At 38.6% G+C, this 25,397-nt stretch overlaps 1 protein-coding gene across 2 annotated transcripts in view; it reads left to right on the forward strand.

Annotated features, from left to right (window-relative positions):
• The window catches only part of Rgl (Ral guanine nucleotide dissociation stimulator-like), a 262,557-nt gene that overhangs the window by 146,051 nt on the left and 91,109 nt on the right, over positions 1 to 25,397 (forward strand). For both annotated transcript variants that reach the window (XM_083113546.1, XM_083113547.1), the window contains exons 2-3: positions 13,809 to 13,913; positions 24,685 to 24,881. In XM_083113546.1, coding sequence (XP_082969672.1) covers positions 13,809 to 13,913; positions 24,685 to 24,881 — 302 coding nt within the window. The remainder of the gene's footprint in view (positions 1 to 13,808; positions 13,914 to 24,684; positions 24,882 to 25,397) is intronic.

Below are 25,397 nucleotides of genomic sequence, written 5' to 3' on the forward strand. Positions count from 1 at the left end.
ACCGTATTTTAATTGTTCCTGAAGAAAAGGTTCCTGGACTGTATTTAAATTGATCCGGAAAAAGGTTCCTGGACCTAATTGAAATGCTTTAAATATGAAAAGGTTATACACGGTCTAGAACTCATTTACGTTTGCAGATTTTCTCTCCCAGTCAGGGATTGAAATTATTTACAATTCCTGAACCAGGGTTGACCGATTAAAAGTTTCCTTCTAAAAATGTCCGCAAGTACGTTTTACATTGGAATGTCACGCTGCTGTTGTAGAAAGCGTAGCACAGGGAATAAATAATAACGGTTGTTCTCTCGTGGGCCAGGTTCAAAAACTCCCTTGTGGAAGAGTCACTGTACATAACGCAATGGACTACATTAGCGTGGCGTCACATTGAGCTGAAACAAACCCTTTACGTGTTGCTCCGGCATCCGATCCAGGAACTGCAACCAATGGGGGTTATTCCTGAGTAAACAAAAAATAATTGATCAGACAATTCGATTATAGATGGCGGGGAAAGAACTTCCGGTTTGGGCAATTTTCCAATGTAAACAAGTTGAATACAGATCGTCACCGAGCTTATTTTCTTATAAAAGATCGGATACAAAATGGATCACTTGAAATTTTTGAGTGATATAGAGAAACAAATGTACCTAGAAAAGATTGTCAATTTCCCGGATCCTTTGGATGAAGATTTACGGAAAAATTGTAGTATTTTCCAAGACAATGTTGATCTTCTACCAACAGTTTCGTGTTAATACTTCTGCAGGTTGAAGTAAAGCTTACATAAATTATAAACATTGAAATACTTTAATTTTACAACAGTAAAATGTATAATTTTCGACATTGTGTACTCAAACACAAACCCCTTTAATTTTATCATATGGCTTAAGAGAGAGCGGTCAGTAATAAAAGTAGAATAGTAGAAATAATAGTAATTACATACAACTGTTATAAATGTTATTATACAATAAATAATTACTAAACTAATTAAATAAGCACATTTTATTGGAGATTTATTATTATTTATTTATTTATTAATGCTATTCGATCTACAAGCCGAGTGCATTTCCAGCACAACAGTTACAATACTGAAATGCACAGTTATTGTATTTTATTATTAACTTTTGCAAGTGTCGTCCAAGAAAAGACTTTAAGAAGTTAGTAAAAATTTTACTAATAAAGTTTACATTGATTACATTAAATTACCTTAAAATTATATTTTTTGCTATTGTGAATGATTACAAACAGTTCCAATTTTTAAATATAGTGAACACATGTGCGTTCGACAATTATAATTTTCGAAACACGTAAAATATTTTCATTTGATTTACTCTAGTGATGTAGTGTCGACTATAGAGCCTATTCCCTCGTGTTTGTGTCCAGTCTTTTCGCTTTACCGCCTGAATCCACTGATTTTTCTGTATCGGATCTGTCCGAAAACTATGCATAGATACCCGAGAAAGAATATTTGTTCCCAACCTCGTGTTGAAACCAACAGTCATGCAAAGATTGTCGCCTTTTCTGTGAGACATTACCCTTACACCATTGAAATCCATGTTATTTTTTCAAAACCGGAAGTAGCGGCCCCGCCTGTGCCGAACACGAACGAAAATGTAAACATCCCCACAGGAGCCGCCCAGCAGATATCACAACAGGGACAGGTAGTGTGAAGGAACACGCGCGAGAGAATGGGGCTACATGGAGAGGGGTAACGTAACTGTAGCGTTTGCGTTTCGCCCATTTCTACCTTGTACCTTAGATTCTCGAGGCAGCCAGCACCTGGATTATTCTTTCATGCTCACAAGTGGATAATTGTTTATCGTCAGGTCCGTAATCGATCCAAGTTGCGTATTGTTTCATTTCCATACGGAACTTGGACCCTATTTAAACTGATTCGGGGAAAAAAGTTTCCTGGACCGTATTGAAATTGAACCTGGAATATAGGTTCCCGGACCGAATTTAAATTGGTTCGGAAAAAAGGTTCCTGGACCGAATTGAAATACTTTACAGATAAAAAAGATTCTTTACGGTCCAGAACCCATTTACGCTTGCTGATATTCTCTCCTGGACCGGAATTGAATTTATTTAAAATTCCTGGACCTTTAACAACCCTGTATTATTCTATAAATTATTTATTTAAATCAGTCCACCTTTCCCAGCTGCTTATCAATACGTGGTTGGGTTGAAGGTTACGGGAGCGTGGTGTGTTTTCAGTAAAGTGAAGGATAAATTCACCAATTTGGTTATTTAATAAGAGATCAGTGTATTATTCGGAATATTATCGTTAATTATACATTAGCATTGCTAGAAAAAGACACTCGGAGAGGGAGCGAAATGTTTTCGGTGTAATGTATTTGGAGTACAACTTCGTTTACCAAGTTATTTGCTTATCTGTTAAGAGGTCAGGTTAAGTGACTATGCTTGTTTAAGTTCACGTTATGCACAGAAAGGCTGATCGGGACTGGACCTACAGTTTAAAGTGTGATCCAAACTGCTATGTGTTTAGAATATTTTAAGACATTTGTTATAGGGGGTGATACTGTTATTGTAAAGGCGCAATTTGAATTGACTTCTATTGGCTACATTATTTTACACTTGATGATTTTTTTATTTATCGAATTGGGTTATTTTACTTCGCTTTTCTGCTACTTTGGATAATCGCGACGATGAGAATGATTGCTGATGGGACGGGACAGACGAAGGAGACAATCATGAACAACACAACATAATTCCAGATGGCAGAGCCACGTTGGTCTGCAATATGATCTCCATGTACTACGTGGAGAGAGGATCAATTTTAAGAAAATCAAATGTTTGGGAAAATCGAGACATTTCAAAATTTAGACAAGTTTTTAGATCAAGACGAGAACGAGATTCTGCTGAACTTCATCTCGTCTCGCCTCGATACATCCATGAAATCTCCAACACTACTGTGGCGCATCTTTAGCATCGAACCAAGGACCGTTCGCACCAAAGGCACGATATGATCGTGCGTATCGCAAGGCGGTCTCTTTCCGTCACACACAATGCTCATGCATTCCGTCACGCTAGATTACCGCGATAACATCAGTCTGCCTTTTATCTTTCCTTTCGGGTATAGCCTATTCGAACACTGTGCAGGCGAAATTAATTACAGAGCAAAACGAACTGGGCGGGATCGCATTTCCGCGTTGCGGATCCACGCAGGCGGAACGCAGAAAAGTTATTTGTAGTTTCTGCCCGATTCAAGGGGAACGAAACGATTCCGTTCCTTGTTTCCGCACTGTTTACTGCACAAGTGGAACGCGCTTGTGTGTTTGTGAGTGCTGTATTAAGTAAAATTCGGCGCCCTAGTTTGTTCACACGTGTTTTGGTTTCATGAAAGCGGCAGTGTTTGATCTGAGTATCTCAGACATTATTATTGCATTAGCCGTAGCTTACCGGAGGAGGGCTTTCAAGCCCACCACCTCTACGTTTTTTCGATTTTTCAACTGTGGAAATGTTTTCTAATAAATTGAAAATAAGTTATATTGTTCCCTAGTATGTTCCCAATATTTCAGTATTACTTTCGTTCATAAGAACAGCAATGTAGTGTAAATAGCAAGCAAAATGTACTAGGTGGGTCTATCAGGCGCCATTTTTGAAAGCGTGTCATTCGAGACACACATGCCAGTGAGAGTGTACAATTGATTGATAATGATGGTAATTTTTGTAATTATTATAATTAATAAATAACTGCACATTATACCGGGTGTCCCAGAAATCTTTCCCTGATTTCAAACTTTATTCATATCCGCTATATGCAAGGTAGAGATGTGAAAGTGGTGCCAAAATGTTGGAAAACTAACCAAGTTTATTTGTCGCAGGTTTGAGTAACGTGGCTGTAGTGTAGCAGTGTCAGTGCCAAGGAATCCAGAAATGTTCACAAATCAGAAAAAAGCTCAGCATGTCCTCTGGTATCACGAGACCCGGTCACCAATAACAGTGCAGAGGAACTTTCAAATGTACAGAATTATTTCGTCTAGAATATCTGCCATCAATAAGTTGTTATTTAAAAAAATGGAATTTATCTTCATTCCCAAATTCTGTCAAGTCCAAGAAACATTGTATGGAAAGATGCCACCCGATGTCAAGAGCATTAATTCTGGATTCCTTGGCACTGAAACTGCTACACTACAGCCACATTACTGAAACCTGCAACAAATAAACTTGGTTAGTTTTCCAACATTTTGGCACCCCTTTCACATCTCTACATTGCATATAGCGGATATGAATAAAGTTTGTAATCAGGGAAAGACTTCTGGGACACCCAGTATAATAAGGGAAGCAGTGATTAAATAACAAAATAGTTTCTTTAAATGTAATAGTAAAAAAAGTGTGGGCCTGTGAGCCCCTCCCCCCTCAGCTAAGTAAATTTCTCATACGGCTTGGGTAAGGTAGGGTTAAAGCAAATAACGCCTGGGTTCGAGTTTCTTTAGAAGTAGGGCTGAGTTGGTACTACTTTGAACCGATACCCTTACCGATTCTCACCGATACCGATATTTGATTCATTTGAAATTTGGCATACTGAAAGGGCCAACAGGGGTAGGAAAACATGCAAAATTGTAGATCCATATCTTTTGTATTTTCGACATTGCAGTGTTACAAACTGTGCGATTTTGACCATTTTTTTCCAACATCTTGTTAACTTTAAATTGCAATATTTCGGCAATCAGGGCACCTATAGAAGTGATTCGGACGGCGTTGGAAAGAACTTGAAGGGTTCTTCCACACAAGATATAACATGCCCATTCCAGGGTAAAAAAACAACTGAAGGTGGCATGAAGAAAACTTTGGTAACCATTTTCTCAAAAACGTGTCTTGTAATTTTTTTTAAAAAAATGCAAAAATACATACACTATTACTCAATAACTGTACAAAGTTTGAAAATAGGACGCCAATAGGATCCGGAGTTATGTTAAATTTAGGTTAGGGTAGAATAGGTTAGGTAATGCATTATAACATATTTTGATAGACACATTCATAATATTAAAAGTAAAAGTCGAACAGAAATGAAATACAATATTGTTTGAATTAACGTTCATGGATCTATTGTTCAAATTCGCAGTTGTTAAAAATACAGGGTGACTCGAAAGTCCGATCCCAGAAGTAACTCAGTTATTAGTGCAGATAGCGAAAAATTGAAAGTTGTTGGAAATTGATAAGTTTCAATATAAAATGCTTGAAGTTTCAACGTATCGTGACCGTTTAGGTCGTACACTGGTACGAGCCTCATTGGTAGCCGAAAATGCCACATGTCTGGCCCTGAAAACTGCATTAGTAAATTGTGGTGTAAAGTACAGGGCGTCTTCCGGGGTGCGAAATGCTTGGGAGGACACGGAGGATTTTCCTCCCACCAACAAACTTGTCCTCAAAAATACCCAAAAATTTCCGGGGGTGAGTTTTTTATGTTGTAACAACAAAAAGTAAGCAATTAGTTTTGACTTCAAATCTACTTTACAAAAGATAATATCTAAAACACACATTCTCTCTTGTAAGGTATCATTAGCAAACCTACACCAATATATGCTCAATAAAAAAAAAAACGAAATTGGAAGAGAAATATAAGAAACATAATTGGTTTATATTAAAAGAAAGCAAAACTGTCAGGGTCATTTCAACTATTACACAATAAAATTATTTCAACTATTTTGTAATTTTTTGATAAATTCTTTACAAATATCGGACATAAATGACATAAATAAGATATACAAGAAATATATTGCACGCAACTAAAGCTACACTGGATACACTGGTACAGAGACTATTTCTCCACATAAGTGCCACCATTGTCCAAACATTTGTTCAAACGCGGAACAAGTTTTTGTATCCCAGAATCGTACAAATCCGCCGCCTGCATCTGGAACCAAGTTGTGACTTCTTCCTTGGCCTCATCGTCGTTGTCAAAGTGATTTCCACCAAGATTTTTCTTTAGGTACAGGAACAGATGGTAGTCGCTGGGTGCGAGGTCGGGACTGTATGGCAGATGTTCAAGGATTTCAAATTGAAAATGTGTAAGCAGTTCATTTTTGACATTAGCTGAATGGGGCCGGGCGTTGTCATGAATAAAGAGAATTCCACGTGACAACATGCCCCTCCATTTGTTTTGAATTGCCCGGCGAAGATGTTTCAAAGTCTGGCAGTAGGTTTCAGCATTAATCGTACAATACAGGGTAAATTAAGAATTGATGACGATAATTACAGGTAAATTAAACAAATTTTTATACTAAAGTATTAAAAATGTGAATGTGTGACACGCGCAGTGGCGAAGTGTGAAGTACTTATGTATTGCAGCCTGATTTATTATTTGTGAGTTTTTATCCGTTTCTTGAGGTCTGAGGTAAAGAGGGGTGTGCACGCCACATGTTCTCGTTTTTACTACTTGTTTATTTTGCGCTAGTGTCGGCATCGTTATCAGCTCAGCCCTAGTGTTAAGCCCACAGTATTCACTGGTAGGCTAATCGGGACCTGACCTACAGTTTAAGGTGGGATCAGAACCACTACTCGTATCGAACCTGGGGCCACTTGATAAGGTGGTGACGTTACCGATAAGCCACCTGGGAGATCCTATATTAACTGCATTTCTCTGCATCATATCCCATGCCGCGAACTTATTTTGATCCACCTATATATGCAGGGTGTATCATAAGTAATAGGGCAAACTGACACAGTTGAAATTACACTTTAACAGAGGCAAAGAAAAGTCTCACTAAACATGGGTCCGCAAACGAGCCGTTTTCGAGATAATTGCAAATGTGTGGTTACGTTACAAGCCGCCACTGACTTCATTGTTTGTAAACGTCATCCAAGTTGGTAAAATGCTAATAATGTGTGCGAGTGTGTGGTTAGAAACCGTCACTCGTTGCATTTTGTAAACACAGAGTGCTTTTACTCCTTGCACGTTCCGAGGTTTACTCTTTGTTTACAAAACAGAACATTTCCGAGAGGTGACGTTGTAATCAAACAGGATTCAATCAGTACACAGTCTAATGTTCAATAAAAGCAATGAGATCTCCAATGACTTTTCTTACTGTATTATTAGCATTTTACCAACTAGGACGACGTTTACAGACAATGAAGTCAGTGGTGGCTTGTAACCACACATTCGCAATTATCTCGAAAACGGCTCGTTTGGGGACCCATGTTTAATGAGACTTTTTTCCCTTCTATTATCGTGTAGTTTCAACTGTGTCAGTTTGCGCTATTACTTATGATACACCCTGTATCTTTTTTTGTGCATGAGTTGACGAATTTTGAGATCTGTATGAGTGGTTTAGATTCAACTTAAATTCTAGAGGTCCAGTCCCAATTACTTTATATTTATATATCCGCTATTTTCCGTCGTTAATCACGAAATTAGTGATGGTAGAAACACAATGATATACCCATGTCTTGTCCAGGGCTCGAACCAAAGATCTCTGACTTTCTAGCACGTTAGGCCGACCACTCCCAAACGGAAAAAGACAATTAGCCTATCTGAGCACAAGGTGGAGTAAAACAAATCTTTCTTCCTTGGGGGGAGGGGGCACACAAATAAGCTTCGGCCAATTAAAAAAAAAAAGTGAAGGTCGACCGGTATAAAAATAAATGCGTAGTTAAAATCAACGAACATACGCAAGTGTTCCAAGTATACTCACGAACACAACTGAAATTTAAAAATGTACTTAATTAAAGATGTTCCTTACGCAATTTATATGTTGCAATATCACGACGCGGGTGAAAATAATTGGCAAATCATAGTGCTTTGTGCAGCTCAACTTCGCATCGAGTTATCTGACAGGCTCTGGCTATTGCCTCTCCTGCATATACCTCACCACCCTTTTTCGTGCTAAGCCTACGTAACAGAAATTCACTAATTCCAGGGAATATAAATGTATCTACGTTGTCAGGAAAAGGTATATAAGTCACAAACAGCGATTTTCTTTTTCTTTCGTCTAAAAGTCACATACACCTGTATTGAATCAAGTAATGAAAATATTATAAGCATAATTTTATGTTGGACACGCGTAAAGATTCTAAACAATGATGATCCAACATATATATGTAATGTTTGTTATTAAAAGAATAAGTGTAAATAACTGTCAGTTGTAAAATTGCATTTTTTGACCTAAGTACTTTCAGACCAATGGTATGCGCTACAGGCGACAAGCGACCCGCGGCAGGTGTGGTTCACACAGAAGTGACAAGCGACACACAAAAGTGACCCCCCTTCGATCTGTAAGCAAGCATTTGCTGCACATGCGCTACTAACAGACCGAGGCGACATGATGCTCGCCCAGTCTGAACGACACGTACACTGCTTGTGTTGTCGCATCGGTTCGAAAGGTTGCATTTATTAATGAAGGTTCGCTTCCAAGCGAAATGCATCGCTTCTCACTTCGGTGCGAAAACCCCGTATCGCTTGTCGCGTGTCGTTTCTGTCTGAAAGCTCACTAAGGGGTGAAGCGATAGAGGTGTAAGGAGTAATCTTCTATGCATGGTGTCAACTTCTCTGCATTTTTACAGCCTAACGAGGCTCTGGCGCCTCAACCCACAGCCAGTATAATCGTTTATGTTTTGATTTTTTTTATTTGATTTGTTGTTTTAAGTCCACTTTATGCACAGTAAGGCTAATCGGGACTGGACCTACAGTTTAAAGTGGGTTCCGAACCACTTGTGCCTCCACCGGGTATCGAACCCGGGACCCCTTGATTACAAGGCGATTACGCTACCACTGCGCCATCGGGGAGGCTGTTTATGGGGTATGTGTTTGTTGTGTCGATATTATGCTTGGATTGTTAATTCTTTAGTGTCATCCATTCACCATACATTCTCATCGTAGCGAATAGTCAAAAGTGGCAGAAAAGCGACGTAAAATAGCCAAATTAATTAATCAACGGAGATAACACCGGTATTGTGAGGCTTGGCGAGATGAAGTCTATAGAATCGAGGCAAGACCAAGTTTTTAGAATCTATTTTTAATCTAATTTTGTAATATGTCTTCCTCGTTCTTGTCTCGATAATTGTCGAAGGGTCTGGTTTTATACTGGTTTCGATTTTTAAATACAATGTCTCGCCACCATCTTGATAGTTAACTGACGGTGGATGAACTTTGGAAAACCTACATTTAAACTCAAATTACTCAGCGTGTTTGAGCAAATCCCCCACCCTATAAAGTAAGAAGAATTACTAGATAAATAAATGCTGTTGTAGTCCATTTCCATTTTTGTGTGGCATTTAGGCGTGAGTCCCTCCCCCGTACACCCCCACTCAAGGGCGCCCGCAGGGAGGGGCCAGGGGCACTTGCCCCCCCTTAGAGTTCTAGAGTGAGAATGTAATTCGAATGTGAAATTGTAGCGATATTTTACAACAAAAAATATTGTTTTCTATAACTTACAGACCATTAGTTACAGTAATAATTATTATTATTATTGTACAATAATAAAAAAAACGTAAAAACATGGATCAGAGGTTCCACGAAGGACAGTAGGTTAAGTGGTGTCTGACTGATTGATATCTGTGGATTGTGAAAAAGTACAAATAGAAATGAACTGTTCATCAACAAAGTGATAGCCTAGATGCTTATTGAAAGGAAGAAAGGCGAATCCACTTTTTATCTAAATAGTAGACTCGAGTCTGAATTTGTATACAGGGTGTCTGATAAGTAATAGCGCAAACTGACACAGGTGAAAATACACGATAATAGAAGCAAAAAAAGTCTCAGTAAAGATGGGTCTGCAAACGAGCCGTTTTGGAGATAATCGCGAATGTGTGGTTACAAGCCGCCACTGACTTCATTGTTTGTAAACGTCGTCCTATAAAAAAAAAACTGCTTTTCCGGATTCTCTGGAGTAGCGACGCGCAGAGGGGAAAGCTTGTGGGCGGGGTCAGACTAGGTGGAGAAGGGTGCGGGATGGAAGCAACGAAGTGCTGCGCTGTGTAACGGCCGTAAGCAAAACGCTTTCTGCTGCCAATTTCTTCTTTTATTCTTAACAATGGCCAGTATATTGTTTTACACAAATAACAAATAATATTGCACGTTTATTTGTCTTTTGATGCTACGAAGAACAGAAAAAAAAATTAAAACAAATTTAAACATACATTTTCAAAAAACATGCAAATAACCACAAACTATGAAACATCGTGTATCAAAATGAGTTTTAAACAAGTATGAAAAACATGTTTCAAACACTTTGTTGTAAACATTTGTAAAAAAAACAAAGCCATGTGTTTTAAACTTTTCAAACAAGTTGTTCTCGAACACATTCAACACTATGAGGCGCTCTCCTGAATGCAGAGTTCCCCTAGACTTGTGAGCTGACATGTTTACTACGGAACTACTGGACCGCGAATGAGCCCCCTCCCGTGGATGCCCCTCCCCTCCGCGCGTTCATTGAACGAGGCGCACACCCTTCCACATGCGCACAGAACGCGTTCGCGTTCTCTTACTCCAGAGAATCCGGGAAAGGAATATAGTTGGTAAAATGCTAATAATACAGTAAGAAAAGTGACTCCCACAGTACGATTAGACTGTGTTCTGATTGTATCCATCCTGTTTGATTCCAACGCCATCTCTCGGAAATGTTCTGTTTTCTAAACAAAGAGCAAACCTCGGAACGTGCAACGAGTAAACCACTCGGTGTTTACAAAATGCAATCAGTGACGGCTTCTAACAACACATTCGCGACTATCTCGAAAACGGCTCGTTTGCAGATCCATGTTTACTGAGAATTTTGCTTTTATTATTCTGTACTTTCACCTGTGTCAGTTTGCGCTATTACAATTGAGACACCCTGTATAATGCCAAAGTATTTTGAATTCAATTGGAATCTTATGATTTGTAAAGTAATAGTAGTAATGATAATAATAACAATGAAAGTTTCTATTAACCTGCCCCCCCCCCCTGAGAAAAGATCCTGTGGACACCCCTTGTCCTCACTCATTATTTTTCTACCTCAGTTCCTACGTCACTTGAACTTGACGAAAACACACCTGTATATATTTCATCTGGTCTAGAAATGGACATTCTAATTGTCTGATCCCAAAGTGATTCGATACCAGATAACCAGAATCCGAATTGTTCTTTGCGAAGTAGACATTGCCAACTGGTCAAATTATGTTTCCTCTTTACGCATGGTCTCGTGAATATTGCGGGTGACACACACCTTTTCCGCAGAACACATCACCGCAGCAGCGTTAATTGGTGATAAGTGACCTCGCTTTGAAGTAAAAGAACCATTCCAGGAACGAGCTTATCTTCTGTCAACTACCGCCATGATAAAATGCACAATAAATAAATAAAGACGGGACACACACATAAACGCAAGTGATTACAATGTGGCACCTCGCTGAACAGGGCGGTTTCAGCCAGGGTTTATATATGTGAAGGCCCGAAGTTATGTCAGATGTTTAGTTATATTTTTACCACATTTCAAATATCCTAATTTTCCATTTCGTGCCCCATTTCAACTCCTCCACCGTGGAGGCACCTTTGCAGATAGGTCCAGGCTCCTAGCCGCCCCAAGGTTCCCCTTAAACAATCCAGGACTGGCGGTCAGTATTCGCCTCACAATCTCGGTTCTAAGCTTCGTGTACGAGTCTGTCTCAAGGCATGGATAGATAAACCCTGTACCAGCTAACTGTAGACCAGGCGAACGAGAACAAGTCTCTGCGCAAGTAGTGACGCGAGATGGCTCCACCAATGAACAGTGAGAGAAACGGGATTGTGTAATGCGCGACGGGAGTTACCCGATTTCCTCCTTATCTCTGTAAGCGTTGCAAACTTTTGAAGAGGATAATACCGCACGCACATGGCAAACGGACCGTATTTTTGTCTCCAGGTCCGTACGATTGGTTTAAGAATTTCTTAGAGAAAGCATTAGGACAAGACATCACACACATCTACCAGGTATGAACAAGCGTGAATAACCTTTTACACCAACTTTCCATATCTCTACCCTCCTACGGAGCAGGTTCAGCCATCAGATATTATTAAGCTCTACCTAAATGTTTAAATGAAACTTCCCTGTGACCTCTCAGAGCCCAGGTAAACGGGCTTACAACATGGGATAAAACTGCAAGAGCAAATTTTGACAAGCCGTGCATTTAGCGTACGGAATAAGGTCTGGACCGTACATGCCATGAAATTTCCGTACATGTACGGTCAGGACAGTACGAATGGCAACGCTGCCCTTTCACCACTCGATTTTCCTTCCTCCGCCTCCTCTGCTGGTATGCGCGGCCCTACTCTACAGTTAGTTGGAACAGGGTATAGGCTAGTCTTTGTTCTTTTATTGACTTCGTCCTTATCGTCGCGATTGTTTCACTGAGCGACACTTGTCATTTGGAAACCAACCTTTGGGTTGCAACTTTCGTACCGAAGCTACACGCCAAGCTGCACGCGTCGCTCATACTGGGCCATTTTATCAAAACCATGCATTGTTTTGCCCCTGTCTGTGTTGTGAGCGCATGCGCAGTGAATGCTTTGTACAGTCTTGATGGGCGCCATGTTGTTTGTCATTTCTGTGTGAAACCCTCGTGTCGCTTGTAGCCTGTCACTTGTTACTTCGGTCTGAAAGCTCTCTTAAAGATGTAGACAAGCGGAATCAAGTAACCAAGCAGATGAACGGAAGGAAATGGCTATACGCTCTCTCTAATATTATGCGTAAAATGGCGGTACTGTGGCAGAAAGACTTCCGCATCCTCGGAAAATTTTCTAAGTAAAGCCTCTCCACCTTTTTCTTTCTTTCCACGAACTATATGACGTGTGTATTCCCTTTTCTCTGATTGGATTCTCAGCCCATAAGGTGATCTATGACCAAGTCACCATTTAACGAGACAGGAATTCACTAATTTAGCCTTGAACGGGGGATATTTTTAAATGAGGGAATTTCAAGTCAGTACATGGAGAATTTATGCTTTGTTGTTGTAACACTTTGCATCCAAACGAATTCTCGTTTCGCCTAAAATGGTGTGACACCACTATAGTCACTTCTGGCGCTTCCCAGTTGACACAGTTTTGCAAATAGCATATTATACTATGCCAGTCACTGGCGTACGCAGGATTTTTTTTCGGGAGGGGCTGGAATGGATAGTGCATAGCTGCTTACAAGGGAGGCCGCATACACATTATATATTTCAAATATATAAAAAAGCCTCCACTCTCAAAAATGGCAATTCCCTCATTTGCACGTATCAACTCTTGTTTTTTCCCAGAGTTCTTCACCGCTTTTATTTTCTGAAAATTTCGTAGGGGGCTGTAGCCCCTTCAACCCCTCTCTGCGTACGCCAGTGATGCCAGCACAGTTCTATGTATACTATATGATATTTGAAACACCATAAAAATCCTATTATAGGATATCTTCATTTCTTCAAAGTAATAACCATAATGAATTTTGATGTAAAGTAGGGTAAAGGTTGGTATTATCGTGATATGGGCAATATCGTGATAGTTTTGTATTGACGTATCACGAAATAACCTCGAGTGCGACAAAATGCCTGTCGTTCGTACGTATTTCGTAAAGGTCCTGCCAGTAAGTGAGCAAAATTACGCCAGGCAGAAACACACTTGTTGACGTGTATACGTCAATACAAAACTTGCACGATAATACCAACCTTTACCCTATTTGTGCAGTAATAGCACACCAACTCATACGCTCTTTTTAGTTTCTTCGAACTTAAGAACAAATCTCTAAGTTTTGTCTTCATATTGTTAAATTTAAGTTCGTTTATTTTAATCTGTATTCAGACTCGTTACAAGTGTGTTATTGGAACTTGTCATTGTGACGTAATTGACAAATTTTCTGTTTTTGGTTTTGCAGCAGCCAACATGGAGACTGTGGGGCGAGGAGAAGGTGGAAGGCGCCATCTACACGGTGTATTTGAAAAAAGTTCGCTATCATCGACCTACAAAAAGCATCTGCACGGTATGTAATTTATACACCATAAATATCACAGTTGGATCAATATTTCTTCAATATAAGTAGATTAATAGTACGTTTCCCCATATTTTTTGTCACATCTATTCGTAAGTACGTAGGGAAAAGTTTGGGAACTCTATAAGCGTTTATCCGTTGTAATATACAGCGTCTCCATAAATATACTGTCATTCTTTAAAGTGATATTACGTCGCTTTGGATAATCGTATTTAAATGAAATTGGTGACATTTGAAAGAAAAACTCAAATATTTTATTTTACAACTCATATACATTGAATGTGGCCCCCCACGAGTGGCCCTGCAGACATCAAGGCGATATTCCCATTCATGCCACACACGCTCCAACATATCCACAGGGATGGACTGGATTGCAGAACTTGCAGGTTTTGAGGCAATGGGGGTACATAGACACAATCTTTTATGTAACCCCATAAAAAAAAGTCACAGACCGGCAAGTCAGGTGACCTCGGCGGCCAATTGTAGAAGACATTCCAAACTCTGCGTGGAATGATAAAACACACCAACACGTTCACCAAACTCTGCGTGTAATTAATGATATTCTAATACACGCCAACTACGTTCTTAAATCTTCTGTAATAACAACACAATTTTAAAGGAAAACATTCACATGTAACCTGCCTGCCTGCTAAATATCAAACAATGAACCCGCATCGTCCATTGTTGTCAGCAGTGAATTTATTTCAGTTTCTATGTTTGATCTCGTTCATTGTTGTCCATTGCTGATATTGGTGTCCATTGTTGACATGCACAAAAATATTTGAGTTTTTCTTTCAAATGTCACCAATTTCATTTAAATACGATTATCCAAAGCGACGTAATACCACATTAAAGTATGACAGTATATTTATGGACACGGTGTAATTTGTACGTACACTGTAGAAACACCCTGGCCAAGATTTGGTATGAAAGATAAATAAGAATGGTGTTGTGTTTTATGACAAATTTGGTATTGGAGTAATTTTTCTCAAATCATGTGATTTTACTTTACATTGCCCATAATAGTGTTGCCTATTTCTTATTAACGCCATAGCGTTTTTATTATTTATAAATATTAGAACAAGAATTAATTTACACGGACTTATTCATAAGCCCCTATTTATTTTTATATTGGTACCAAACTTACCCTAATACACCACTTAAAAATAACCTTACCCCCGAGTAAAGTTATGGTGTCTTAAATATATGTCTTATGTTCTATTTGTAACTTTGGAATCATTTATGTTACTGCATGGTGTAGGTACTATGTAACTTAAATATTATTAGTAATGCTCGGAAGTTGAAGACCTATAAATTGCCAAAAAAAGACTTAAAAATATAAAAAAGGACCTAAAAATGGAAAAAAAATGACGTATACATGTGATCCAAATTAATTAATAACTTCAGTTTTAATTACATATTTAATGAATAAAAGAAATACAAAATTCTGGTGGTATGGAACACACAGTGCGAAAATACTATATGAATGAAATGCATTTTCTTTCAGGCATTATATATTTTTTTAGATTAACATAATTTGAAAAATCATATTTGAAGAATCATATTTGCGACCTTCCAGACAAGTTACGGTTAAAAGACCTTGTACCGTACCTGCTTCAGTCGTCCAAAAATGTTTTTCTCTCGTGTCAGGGATGGTTCAAATATATTTATTTATTTATTTTTCTTTTTTATTTCTTTACTGCAGAACGGATGTTTAACAGGTGATGAAGTGATGATGATTCGAATTGAGAATGGGGAGTAAAAACGTAGTCGAAAGAAGGTGAAGTTGCAAAAAAAAATCGTTGAGACTTAAAAAAATGGCTAAAAAAGGACCAATTAGCCAAAAAACACCGAAAAAGGCAAAAAAAGGACAAACAAAACCCACCTTTTTCTTGCCTAAAATGACCCAAAATTAACATATATTATGGTGGGCCTCGTCTTCGGACACTAGGAAAAAAATGATTTTTCCTAAATTTCCGAGCGAGTATTATTAGTATCATAATGATATAAATTGTACAGATTGAGTGTTATCAATATTTACCAGTAACAGGACATAGATAAGAAAACAAGTATATATTTCAAAAGTAATTTACATTCTTTGTTCTGTTTTCTGTGTTTTTTCCTTACCTTACGTATAGCCTTGGTAGGCTTTGACCTCCTCCTAACCTTTCCACAATCTTCTCTATTCTGAACTCTTCTATACCATTCTCTTATTTCAATCTTCTAATAATCAGCAATAAACCAATAATAACCCTCCACTATCCTTGATGATTATTTCCAGTTAGATTATTTTCATTTATTATTATTATTTTTAAAATTTAGTTATTGTTATTATTTTATGATTTTTCTCCTCTCTCTATCTTTTTTCCTTAATTTTATGCTGGCTGTACTTTCTTACTTCTTTCATCAGCTAACTCACATTTTTACTAGATCACCACCCAACATTCTAATATTCCTCATTTCGTACTTGCCTTAACCATTATCAACTCAACCATAGGCGTAACTTGGCGGGGACAAGGGGGCCACTTGCCCCCCTCCCCCCAAATTTTCGAGTTTATTAAAATGTACAAGTTAAAGGACGCTGAGGAGCAACGTAATATAGAGTAATATTTGTAATTTCGCAAACATCACAGCTCACCAGTTATTTAGCAAAGTAGCCTGGACGTTGTCTTTATGGAATGGAAAACTTTTCGAGTCTCTTCCCCCAAAACTAGCCCCTCAAAATTAGGCCCCAAGTCTGTATCTTCCCCCTCGAAATTAGGCCCAAGTTTAATTCTGCCCCCTCGAAATTAGACCCAGTTTAATTCTGCCCCCTCAAAGTTAGATCCCAAGTTAGGCCCATGAACTCAACTACTAACAACAGTCAATATATGGTTCTGGTTACTCGAACATCGGATCTAGTATACTGTATTGTATTGCATTATCATTGTATTGCATTCTATTGTACTGAATTATGAAATAAGAAGACAACGGGGAACCGTAAAATGACGTCCTGGTTTATTTTAAAGACAGCGCATACCTATGAATGTATGTTGGTCGCGGTTGGACTACTTTGGGGGTTCCACCCTTCTCCTTTCGTCTCTTCCATCTTCTTCATGTCCTGAATAACTTCACCCCTCCATCTCAGTTTGGTCTTTCTCTTATCTCCCTGGAGTATAGTCTTTCTTTCATTATTTCCTTTGCCAAACTTTCTTCTCCCATTCTTTTGACATGCACCATCATCTAAATCTGTTACTTTATGAATCTAACAATGTGGTGTCCCTCAAATATTTTGTCTGTTTCTTCCTTTTTTGTAAGTCCATGGATCTTCCGAATTACTCTTCCTTAAAAGCCCTTCATCTTCCTAAGAAAGAGTCCATACTTCGGACCTGTAACTTGGTTTCTCTAATTTTTCATATATATATATATATATATATATATATATATATATATATATATATATTCATATTCATTTTAGTCCATATGTCAACTTGCTCATGATAATTTTCAGTATTTAATTAGTGATTATTCCTTTAATACATCCGACGTTGATTTGTACGAGGGTATGGATATACTCATGTTACTCTTGTGACTGTCGGAAATAGTTTTTCAATTATACGCATAAAATTCCTGATTTGAATATTTACTATATTTTATATATTCATCTGAATATTGAATTTAATCAAGTTTTATAGTATTCAAGTAGTAAATTTATGATGTAATTCAAAAACTATTATTGGACACTTGTTGAGTTTGCCCACTCTATGCACAAAAAAGGTTAATCGAGACTGGGCCTACAGTTTAAAGTTGGATTCGAACCACTTTGTGCCTGCACCTTGTATGGAACCCGAAGGGTGTAGTGTGACTCATTCAGAAGGCACCCACATGTCAACCTTTCCACACGCAGTACACCATGGGCTGCATTTTCCAGATTAACGAGGCATCTGCCGTCTAGACTCTCAGCCAATAGAATCCTTTCCAGGGCCTGTGTTTTACCCTGTCCTGCGTGTGTTCGTTCATCCTCATCTTCGCGATTAGCCAAAAGTGGCAGAAAATTGATTGATTGATTGAATCGGAAATTGTGGGTGCGGCATCACTAGACCACGGATTTTTAGAATCTAAAACGTGTGCTTTTAGGCTCCTAAAATAGGCTCTTAAAATCCTAAAATAGGCTCTAAAATTTCTAAAATAGGTCCTAAAAATCTTAAGTTAGGCTCGAAAAATCCTAAAGTAGGTTCAAAAAAACTTAAATTAGTTCAAAATTCCTGAAAAATGCTGATTAGGTATAGTCACCGTTAATGAAAATGGGACACCTATATCCTGAAATACACACTATCTTGCATAATGTTATGTGTGTTGCCTAACCCTACGGCGATGGCAGAACTTACCATTGAAAATTTGCTATTAAAATCCACTTTTCACCGTATAGTTAGGTAACAATCGTTTTTCATGTTATCCATAGGTAAACTCCGCAATTTTGTCTGTGAGGATCATCTTACATGCTGAAAATAATCTTTCAACAAAACCAGTCAGTGGTGCAAACTTGAATGCTGAAATGTTAGTTTGCAAGGCGTGAATGCCACAAAGCACCGAAGTGACGCGAAAGTGAGCGAGACCACACAGGTCAGACCACTTTGGATTGTACAGGTAACAGTGGCACCAGACATTGTGCTTTGTTTAGAGCTTTGAAAAATCACCATGGACTTGAAGGAAGGGATATCGATAGAGAGTACGTTTCAAACACGTTCTTCATTGATTTTTTTCCTGACCAAACGAAGCAATTGTCTCTGTGTGACATGAAAATCCTTTAAAAATACATAAAAACCTAAAAATAGATTCGATTTAGGCGCATAAACCTAAAATAGGTTCTAACAAGCAAAATAGGTTTTTGAGGCACTATAACACTTCATCAGTTGTTGCGTTTTTTTAACGAAACTTTGACATAACTTATTATTTCTTGCATACCTGTAAAGGATAAAATAGGTTAAAGACATTACTTAAGACTATTTTGCACCCGTCATATTACGCAAGTTCCAGCCCCTTACCATAACCAAAATAAGTACGTGTCTGAGGACTAATATATCCTTTCCTTCGTTAAAAACATGCTGTAAAGGGACACTCAGCAGTCAGCACTAGAGGCGTCTCCTGAGCGCATGCGTCAATTGTGGGATAAAGGACAGCTTGCTCTGCGACGACATTAATGAGCATTTCTACATTCTAATTTCTTCATATAGGAGAAGTATTTATTTTACACGAGAGCGCTCAACTAAGCTTATATTATATTTCTTAGATCTGAAGTGAAAGAAAGTAATAATTATTTTCCCACAATTAACGCATGCGTCACTTAAGATCCAAGAAATGTAATATAATCGTAGTTGAGCGCTCTCGTGTAAAATAAATACTTCTCCTATATGAAGAAATTAGAATGTAGAAATGCTCATTAATGTCGTCGCAGAGCAAGCTGTCCTTTTTCCCACAAATGACGCATGCGCGTTCAGGAGACGGCTCTGCTCAGCACATATAAGGACAAAACGCAGGACAACGCGTGCACAGCCCTAAAGAGGATTATACTGACCGTAGGTGAAGACGCCAGAGCCTCGCTGGCTGTAAAATTAGTTACCGGTATGTACTACATGGAAGTGAGGTTCACATTTGGGCGCTCCTTGCACGAAAAGTGGCTTAGAAAGCAAGAAAACGGGGTGTAAGGGGTGACCTTCCACGTAGTACACCCTGCTGCATTTTGCAGACAAACGAGGCTCTGGCGACTGGCCCTATGGCCAGTATAATTCTGTGTGTTGTCCTTATGTGTGTGCTGAGTGCCCCTTTAAAGCCTCAGCTTTTAACGGAAGTCGGAATATTTTAATATTTTAGTTACGTTATTTGTAACGGTAAGGGGCTGAACCCCGTATAATGTGACGGGTGCAAAATAGCCTAAGTGCTGACGCACCCAAAATTTTGAAATCAAATTCAAAACTAAAAAAGTGAGTAAAATAAATCAAATCAAGCGAACTCAGGACTCATTGTGTACAAGGTGAGGTTTTCACCATCGGGAAGCCACTTTTTTGCTTCTTGTTTGTATGTCTCGCAATTTTTCATCACTGAAACACACTTTCCTTTCTTTAACAATTGAATATGCCTACTTGCATTTCTGAGCTAGCTCCAAGAACAGTTTGTTTTTTTGGGGGGGGGAGGAGTTTAAAGAAGCGAGCAATGATACGTTACCAGCAAAGAAAAATAAAAGTAGTGGGCATTGTTGGGAAATTATTATAATCCCCTTCACTTGTCACGAATTTCGCCTTTGCGAGAGGTCAGTGGGAAGAAAATGCATGGCTATTTTCCTGAGCCATCCTCTCCGTGCATTTTCTTGCGAAGAAAGTCGGTCAGGCGGCCAGATGCCAAAGCGAACGTGGATGGTTTCTTGGAGAAAGGTGCGGATGACTTTCTCTGGTCGGCTGAGTAGGAAGAGGAGGGGGGAGACCTTGGCATCAAAACTATTGACGAGTAGAGCCTAACAAGTTCACTGACACGACACAGTTGGCGTCCATTCGTCCGTTTGGTGGAATTTAGGATGAGCTGTTGTCCGTCGTTAGTGTGTCTCAACTCCCGACTAGTGAAAGTGTTTCCTCTGATGCTTTTCACTCGCTTAAGCCGGCACTTACTTCAGTCCTCAATATTAAGGACGGAATATCTGATTAGAGGCCTCCTTGATGACGTAGTAGCTAGTAACGTCCTCGCATTGTAATCAATGGGCCCCGGGCTCGATACCCGGTGAAGCACAATGGTTCGGATTCCACATTAACAAGGCGCAACCACGAATTTTTGTTTGGAGGGGGGGGGCAAGTACAAGGATAAACGCACCAATAATAATAATGTTATCATTGATTTGCTTTATTTTACTTCGCTTATTGTGCCACTTTTAGCTAATTTGCGAAGATGGGGATGAGTGATTATAAAAATTGATGAATGGACACTCACACACATCCATGCCCAAGCCGGGATTCAAACTCGGGACCACATCATCATCATTATTATTATTATTAGTAGTAGTAGTATTATCAAAGACGTTATTACTAGAGCCCGGAAGTTTGGCAAAATGCCTCTTTTTATCTACTGCATATATTGATAAAATTTTTCCGGATATACGTTTCTTTTGTTGTTTCGAATGTTTTAGACGCCTTTTCATTTTGCCTATTTTGCCTATTTGGGATCCCACTGCCTATTTTTAATTATAATGCCTTTTTTTGCCTTTTTCAATGAAATTTGACAATTTTTTTTTTAAAAAAAAATGTGTATATAAATTATTTTTCTCCCAAAAAAAGTTGTTGGCATTTATTTTTCTTCCGTTTATTATGTGAATAATTTTCGCCTTATTTAAGTAATATTGAACTCACGCATGTTTCAACATTGCTGAAGGAGAAAAGTGTGAGAAAAAAGTATTCCATGCTGAGTTAGGATATTGCCTTTCGGTTAACATTTCTTGTGCATGATTGACTGCTGAAGTGGACAGGTTGATTTCGAACACAAAGAAGATATTTCTGAAATCTCCCTCTCGAACCTGAAAATTTCAGGAAGTTGCGCCTGAGCTTAGTTTACCTCCGCAACCAGTCTTGACGAGATGGGGAACCTGGATATCAGCAGCTATATATTATGCTAACAACCTTGAAAAAATCAGTGAGGTGATCGATGATCTTCCAGAAAATGAAGCGGCTTCAATTCGTGAAGTGAAATAACTCCTGTGCTATTCAAGTTTATTTTTGCACATTATGGTGCATTGCCAGAGACAATTACAATTATAGCATCCATGAAAATCTACGAGGAATCTATGCAGCAGATGATGTAAGTGCCAGGGGAAAAGGGGTCAGCTGTTGCGGAAAAGTGTAAACGGGTAGTGAGTGCAAATGATGACTTGAAACAATTGAAAACAATTTGTGATATTCTTAAAGGTGAAAATGCTGTTACCAAAATGAGTTCAGCTACATTAGCTTGTTTTATGTATGCTCCAATAACTTCTGTCGAAGTAGAAAGATCATTTTCTATTATGAAAAACATTCTCTCTGACAAGACGACTATCAATGAATGTTGAGAACTTAAAAAAAACACCTTGTAGTTATGTGCAATCAAGACGGAGAAAATTGAAATGCTCTTCCAAATGTAGATTTTAATATTTTGCCAGAAATTATAGATAAAAGTAAGCGACTTCCAAATGTGCCTTTTTTCGGTTTATTTTGCCTTTTTTTCATTTTTAGTGCCTATTTTCCACATCATAAATGCCTTTTTGCCTGCCTATTTTAACGAAAATAAATGCCTGAACTTCCGGGCTCTAGTTATTACCCTTGTAAATTATGCAGAAAGAGGTTAGAAGTTGGTGCTAAAGTATTTCTGTTCAAACAAATGATTTGAATATTTTTTCAACACGTTCAATTTCACATTAATAATGGAAAACAAGCACACAAACAATTTTGGGAAGACAGAAAATACTTGATAAATGCATTCCAAATATAATTCTTCTTTACATTAACATGTATAGCTTTCATGCTTGATATATGTTTCACATTATGCAACATGGAGCGACGTGGACACTAAATTGTGTACGTATTCAAAGTTTCTTTAATACATGTATATACAACATATATATAAATACATTACACAACCAATTCATCCATCTCGCAATAAAGGAAAAGCAACAATTAAATAAATTGTCTCTGAAATGTGTACGCTCCCTTTCCTCAAACAATTGAGGGGTCTAGTGAGAGAGGGAGCTATGCCACAAATCTTGAAAATTTTATTTTTTGCCATTTTCAGTCTTCTCCTACCATCTGTCATCTATCATGTGAACTACAACCATGTGGCATAGCTCCCGCTTGTCCTGCAGCAGATTTTCTGAGTTCTTTAATACGTCCTCATCAGCATTTTGAGTGAGAGAAGGAGCTATGCCACTTACTGATGGTGTCTGCAATAGGAGTGGCAGAGGTTGTGTTGCAGTAATCGGTGCTAGATTTAATATCAGCCCTGAAGTTAAAAGATCTCATGGCAATAATGCCTTATCTTCCTCCAGTTTTTCATGGTGTTTACCAAAAACTAAAATCCACAGAAACAAAGGACAGTGAAGATCCTCCAGAAGACATATGAAGTTGTCTTTATGTAGATCATATGTAACCCTGTGAACATGATTTACACTCATACAAAAGTATTTAAGCCTTGTTCAAAGTATTTGATGTGCTAGATTGATTTTTCCACATGGGTATACTACAACAATATACCACACATGTTCATAATAAATGGTATTTATATTGAAATTCATATTTTTCCTTTTGAATAATTTACCTAACAATATGTTCAGAAAAGAAATTACTCTTTGTTATACAAATTATGACTCAACGCAATGCTTTAGAGAACTCAATTTATTTCCATTTCTTGTCAAAGTGGCATAGCTCCCTCTCTCACTAGACCCCTCAATTGTTCATGCATTTAAAACAAAATCAATTAAGACAAGTTTTATTTCTCTCTCTGGTAATTTACGATGCACCGCGAGCGAAGCGAGCAAAAAAAAAAAATTGAATCCAATTTTTTTGCAGGCTGAAATCAATATTGATTTAATAGGACGCAAATTATTTCACGGGACGCCAATGCATTCTCTGTTACTACAACTTTTGTGCCTCCCCGATGGTGCAGTGGTAACATCGTCGCCTTGTATTCAAGGAGTCCAGGGTTCGATACCCGATGGAGGAACATGCACATGACACAATGGTTCGGATCCCATTCTAAACTGTACGTCCAGTCCCGATTAGCCTTTCTGTGCGTAAAGTAAACTTAAAACCACAAATCAATCAATCAATTTTACAACTTATTTTCATTTAGATCGTTCGGCACCCAGGGCCGACTCCTGCCTCCCCCTAGCTACAGCTGTGAACTTTATAAGTCTAAGAAAAGCAGGAAATGCGAGCAAGAAAATTTTACGACGTATTTTTATTTGCATAAAATTTGAAGTTGTGGGCGGTAATTGCCCCCTGCAGGCACACTTGGCCGTCAATGTTTGCCCCTCTTGCCCTCTCTAGAACTCATTTCCGTCCAAAGTTGGGGGGGGGGGGCAATGCTCCCCTGTGGTTGCGCTGCTGCACTTTAAACTGTAGGTTCAGATCCCACTAGTTTATCTGTTCACAATGTGGACTTTAAACAACAATTGAATCAATCAATATCTGATCAAAACTTTCACATTGTACTTAAAATCGCAGCATCTGAACCAAGTAAAGAATATGTCCTTTCCCGCCAACTGATGTCGGGAACTGCAGCCAATCAGGCGCGGCGCTATGAATTCTGGGTACCCAGCATTCCCCAAGCAGCCGCGTCGGTTTGAGCTTTGGCTTCCGGATGACGAGACGTGTCAGAACCAATCCTGAAAAAACTGAAACATTTCGAGAAATATACCGATAAGTGAAAAAGGCATGAAAAGTAAGCGAATTTGATAAAGATATACAAAACCTGTCATATCAAATATGGCTGTTGCTTTGCACAGAACATGAATGTTTAATATACACTATTAAAGAAGTATTTTTGTTACAGCAGATGTTCATATGTAAAGAGTACGTTTCTACAGTAATAAAATCTTGTAAACTGAATTAAAGTAAGTTAAAGAGGTAAAAAATGGCCTGGAAATTATTTTAAAAATACATGGAAAAACCTGGGAATTTGTTTGGCAGGATGAATGGGGACATTGACAACATATAAAGAGGGCTCAAACGAAACCTGCCAACGTTTACTGAATGTCCCGTCGCTCTTCCCGCAGGACTCCGATGACGAAATCTCCCACCTGGAATGGGAGACTGTGAGGGTGCGCTTCGTGAAGGCAGGGACCTTGGAGAAGCTGGTGGAAAGCCTGGCCACCGACGATGGAGAGCTGGAGTCCACCTACATCAACGTCTTCCTCGCCACGTACAGGACCTTCGCCACGACGAAGCAGGTCCTCACGCTGCTGCTCGACCGGTAAGTAACATTGTTTTTTTTCGTGTGGCTAAAATTCATATATAGTCGGATTTGTATTTATTGTTACTGGCTCCTAAATATGAAGTTACGTGCTAAAATTTGCACTTAACATGACACAGTGTGTACTTAAATGGTTAAATATGCTCTTCAATGAGCAAATATTACACATTTAAATGTCATATTTTGCACTCAAATGACGAATGGGAAATATGCACTTCAGGTAGCAAAATATCTCCTTAAATACCTTAACGTCTACTAAACTATCCTAAATATGTCTTTAAGCCAGACGCGTCTCGTGAACGCATGCGGTGCATGCTGCGCATGCGTCTATTGTGGGGGAAAAGGAGAGCTTGCTCTGCGACGACATTGATGAGCATTTCTACATTCTAATTTCTTCATATAGGAAAAGTATTTATTTTACACGAGAGCGCTCAACTAAGCTTATATTACATTTCTTGGATCTGAAGTGAAAGAAAGTAATAATGCTTTTTCCCACAATTGACGCATGCGTCACTT

The sequence above is a fragment of the Lepisma saccharinum genome, chromosome 27 (genome assembly GCF_977018435.1).
Source record: "Lepisma saccharinum chromosome 27, izLepSacc3.1, whole genome shotgun sequence".
In the NCBI taxonomy this organism is placed as follows: domain Eukaryota; kingdom Metazoa; phylum Arthropoda; class Insecta; order Zygentoma; family Lepismatidae; genus Lepisma; species Lepisma saccharinum.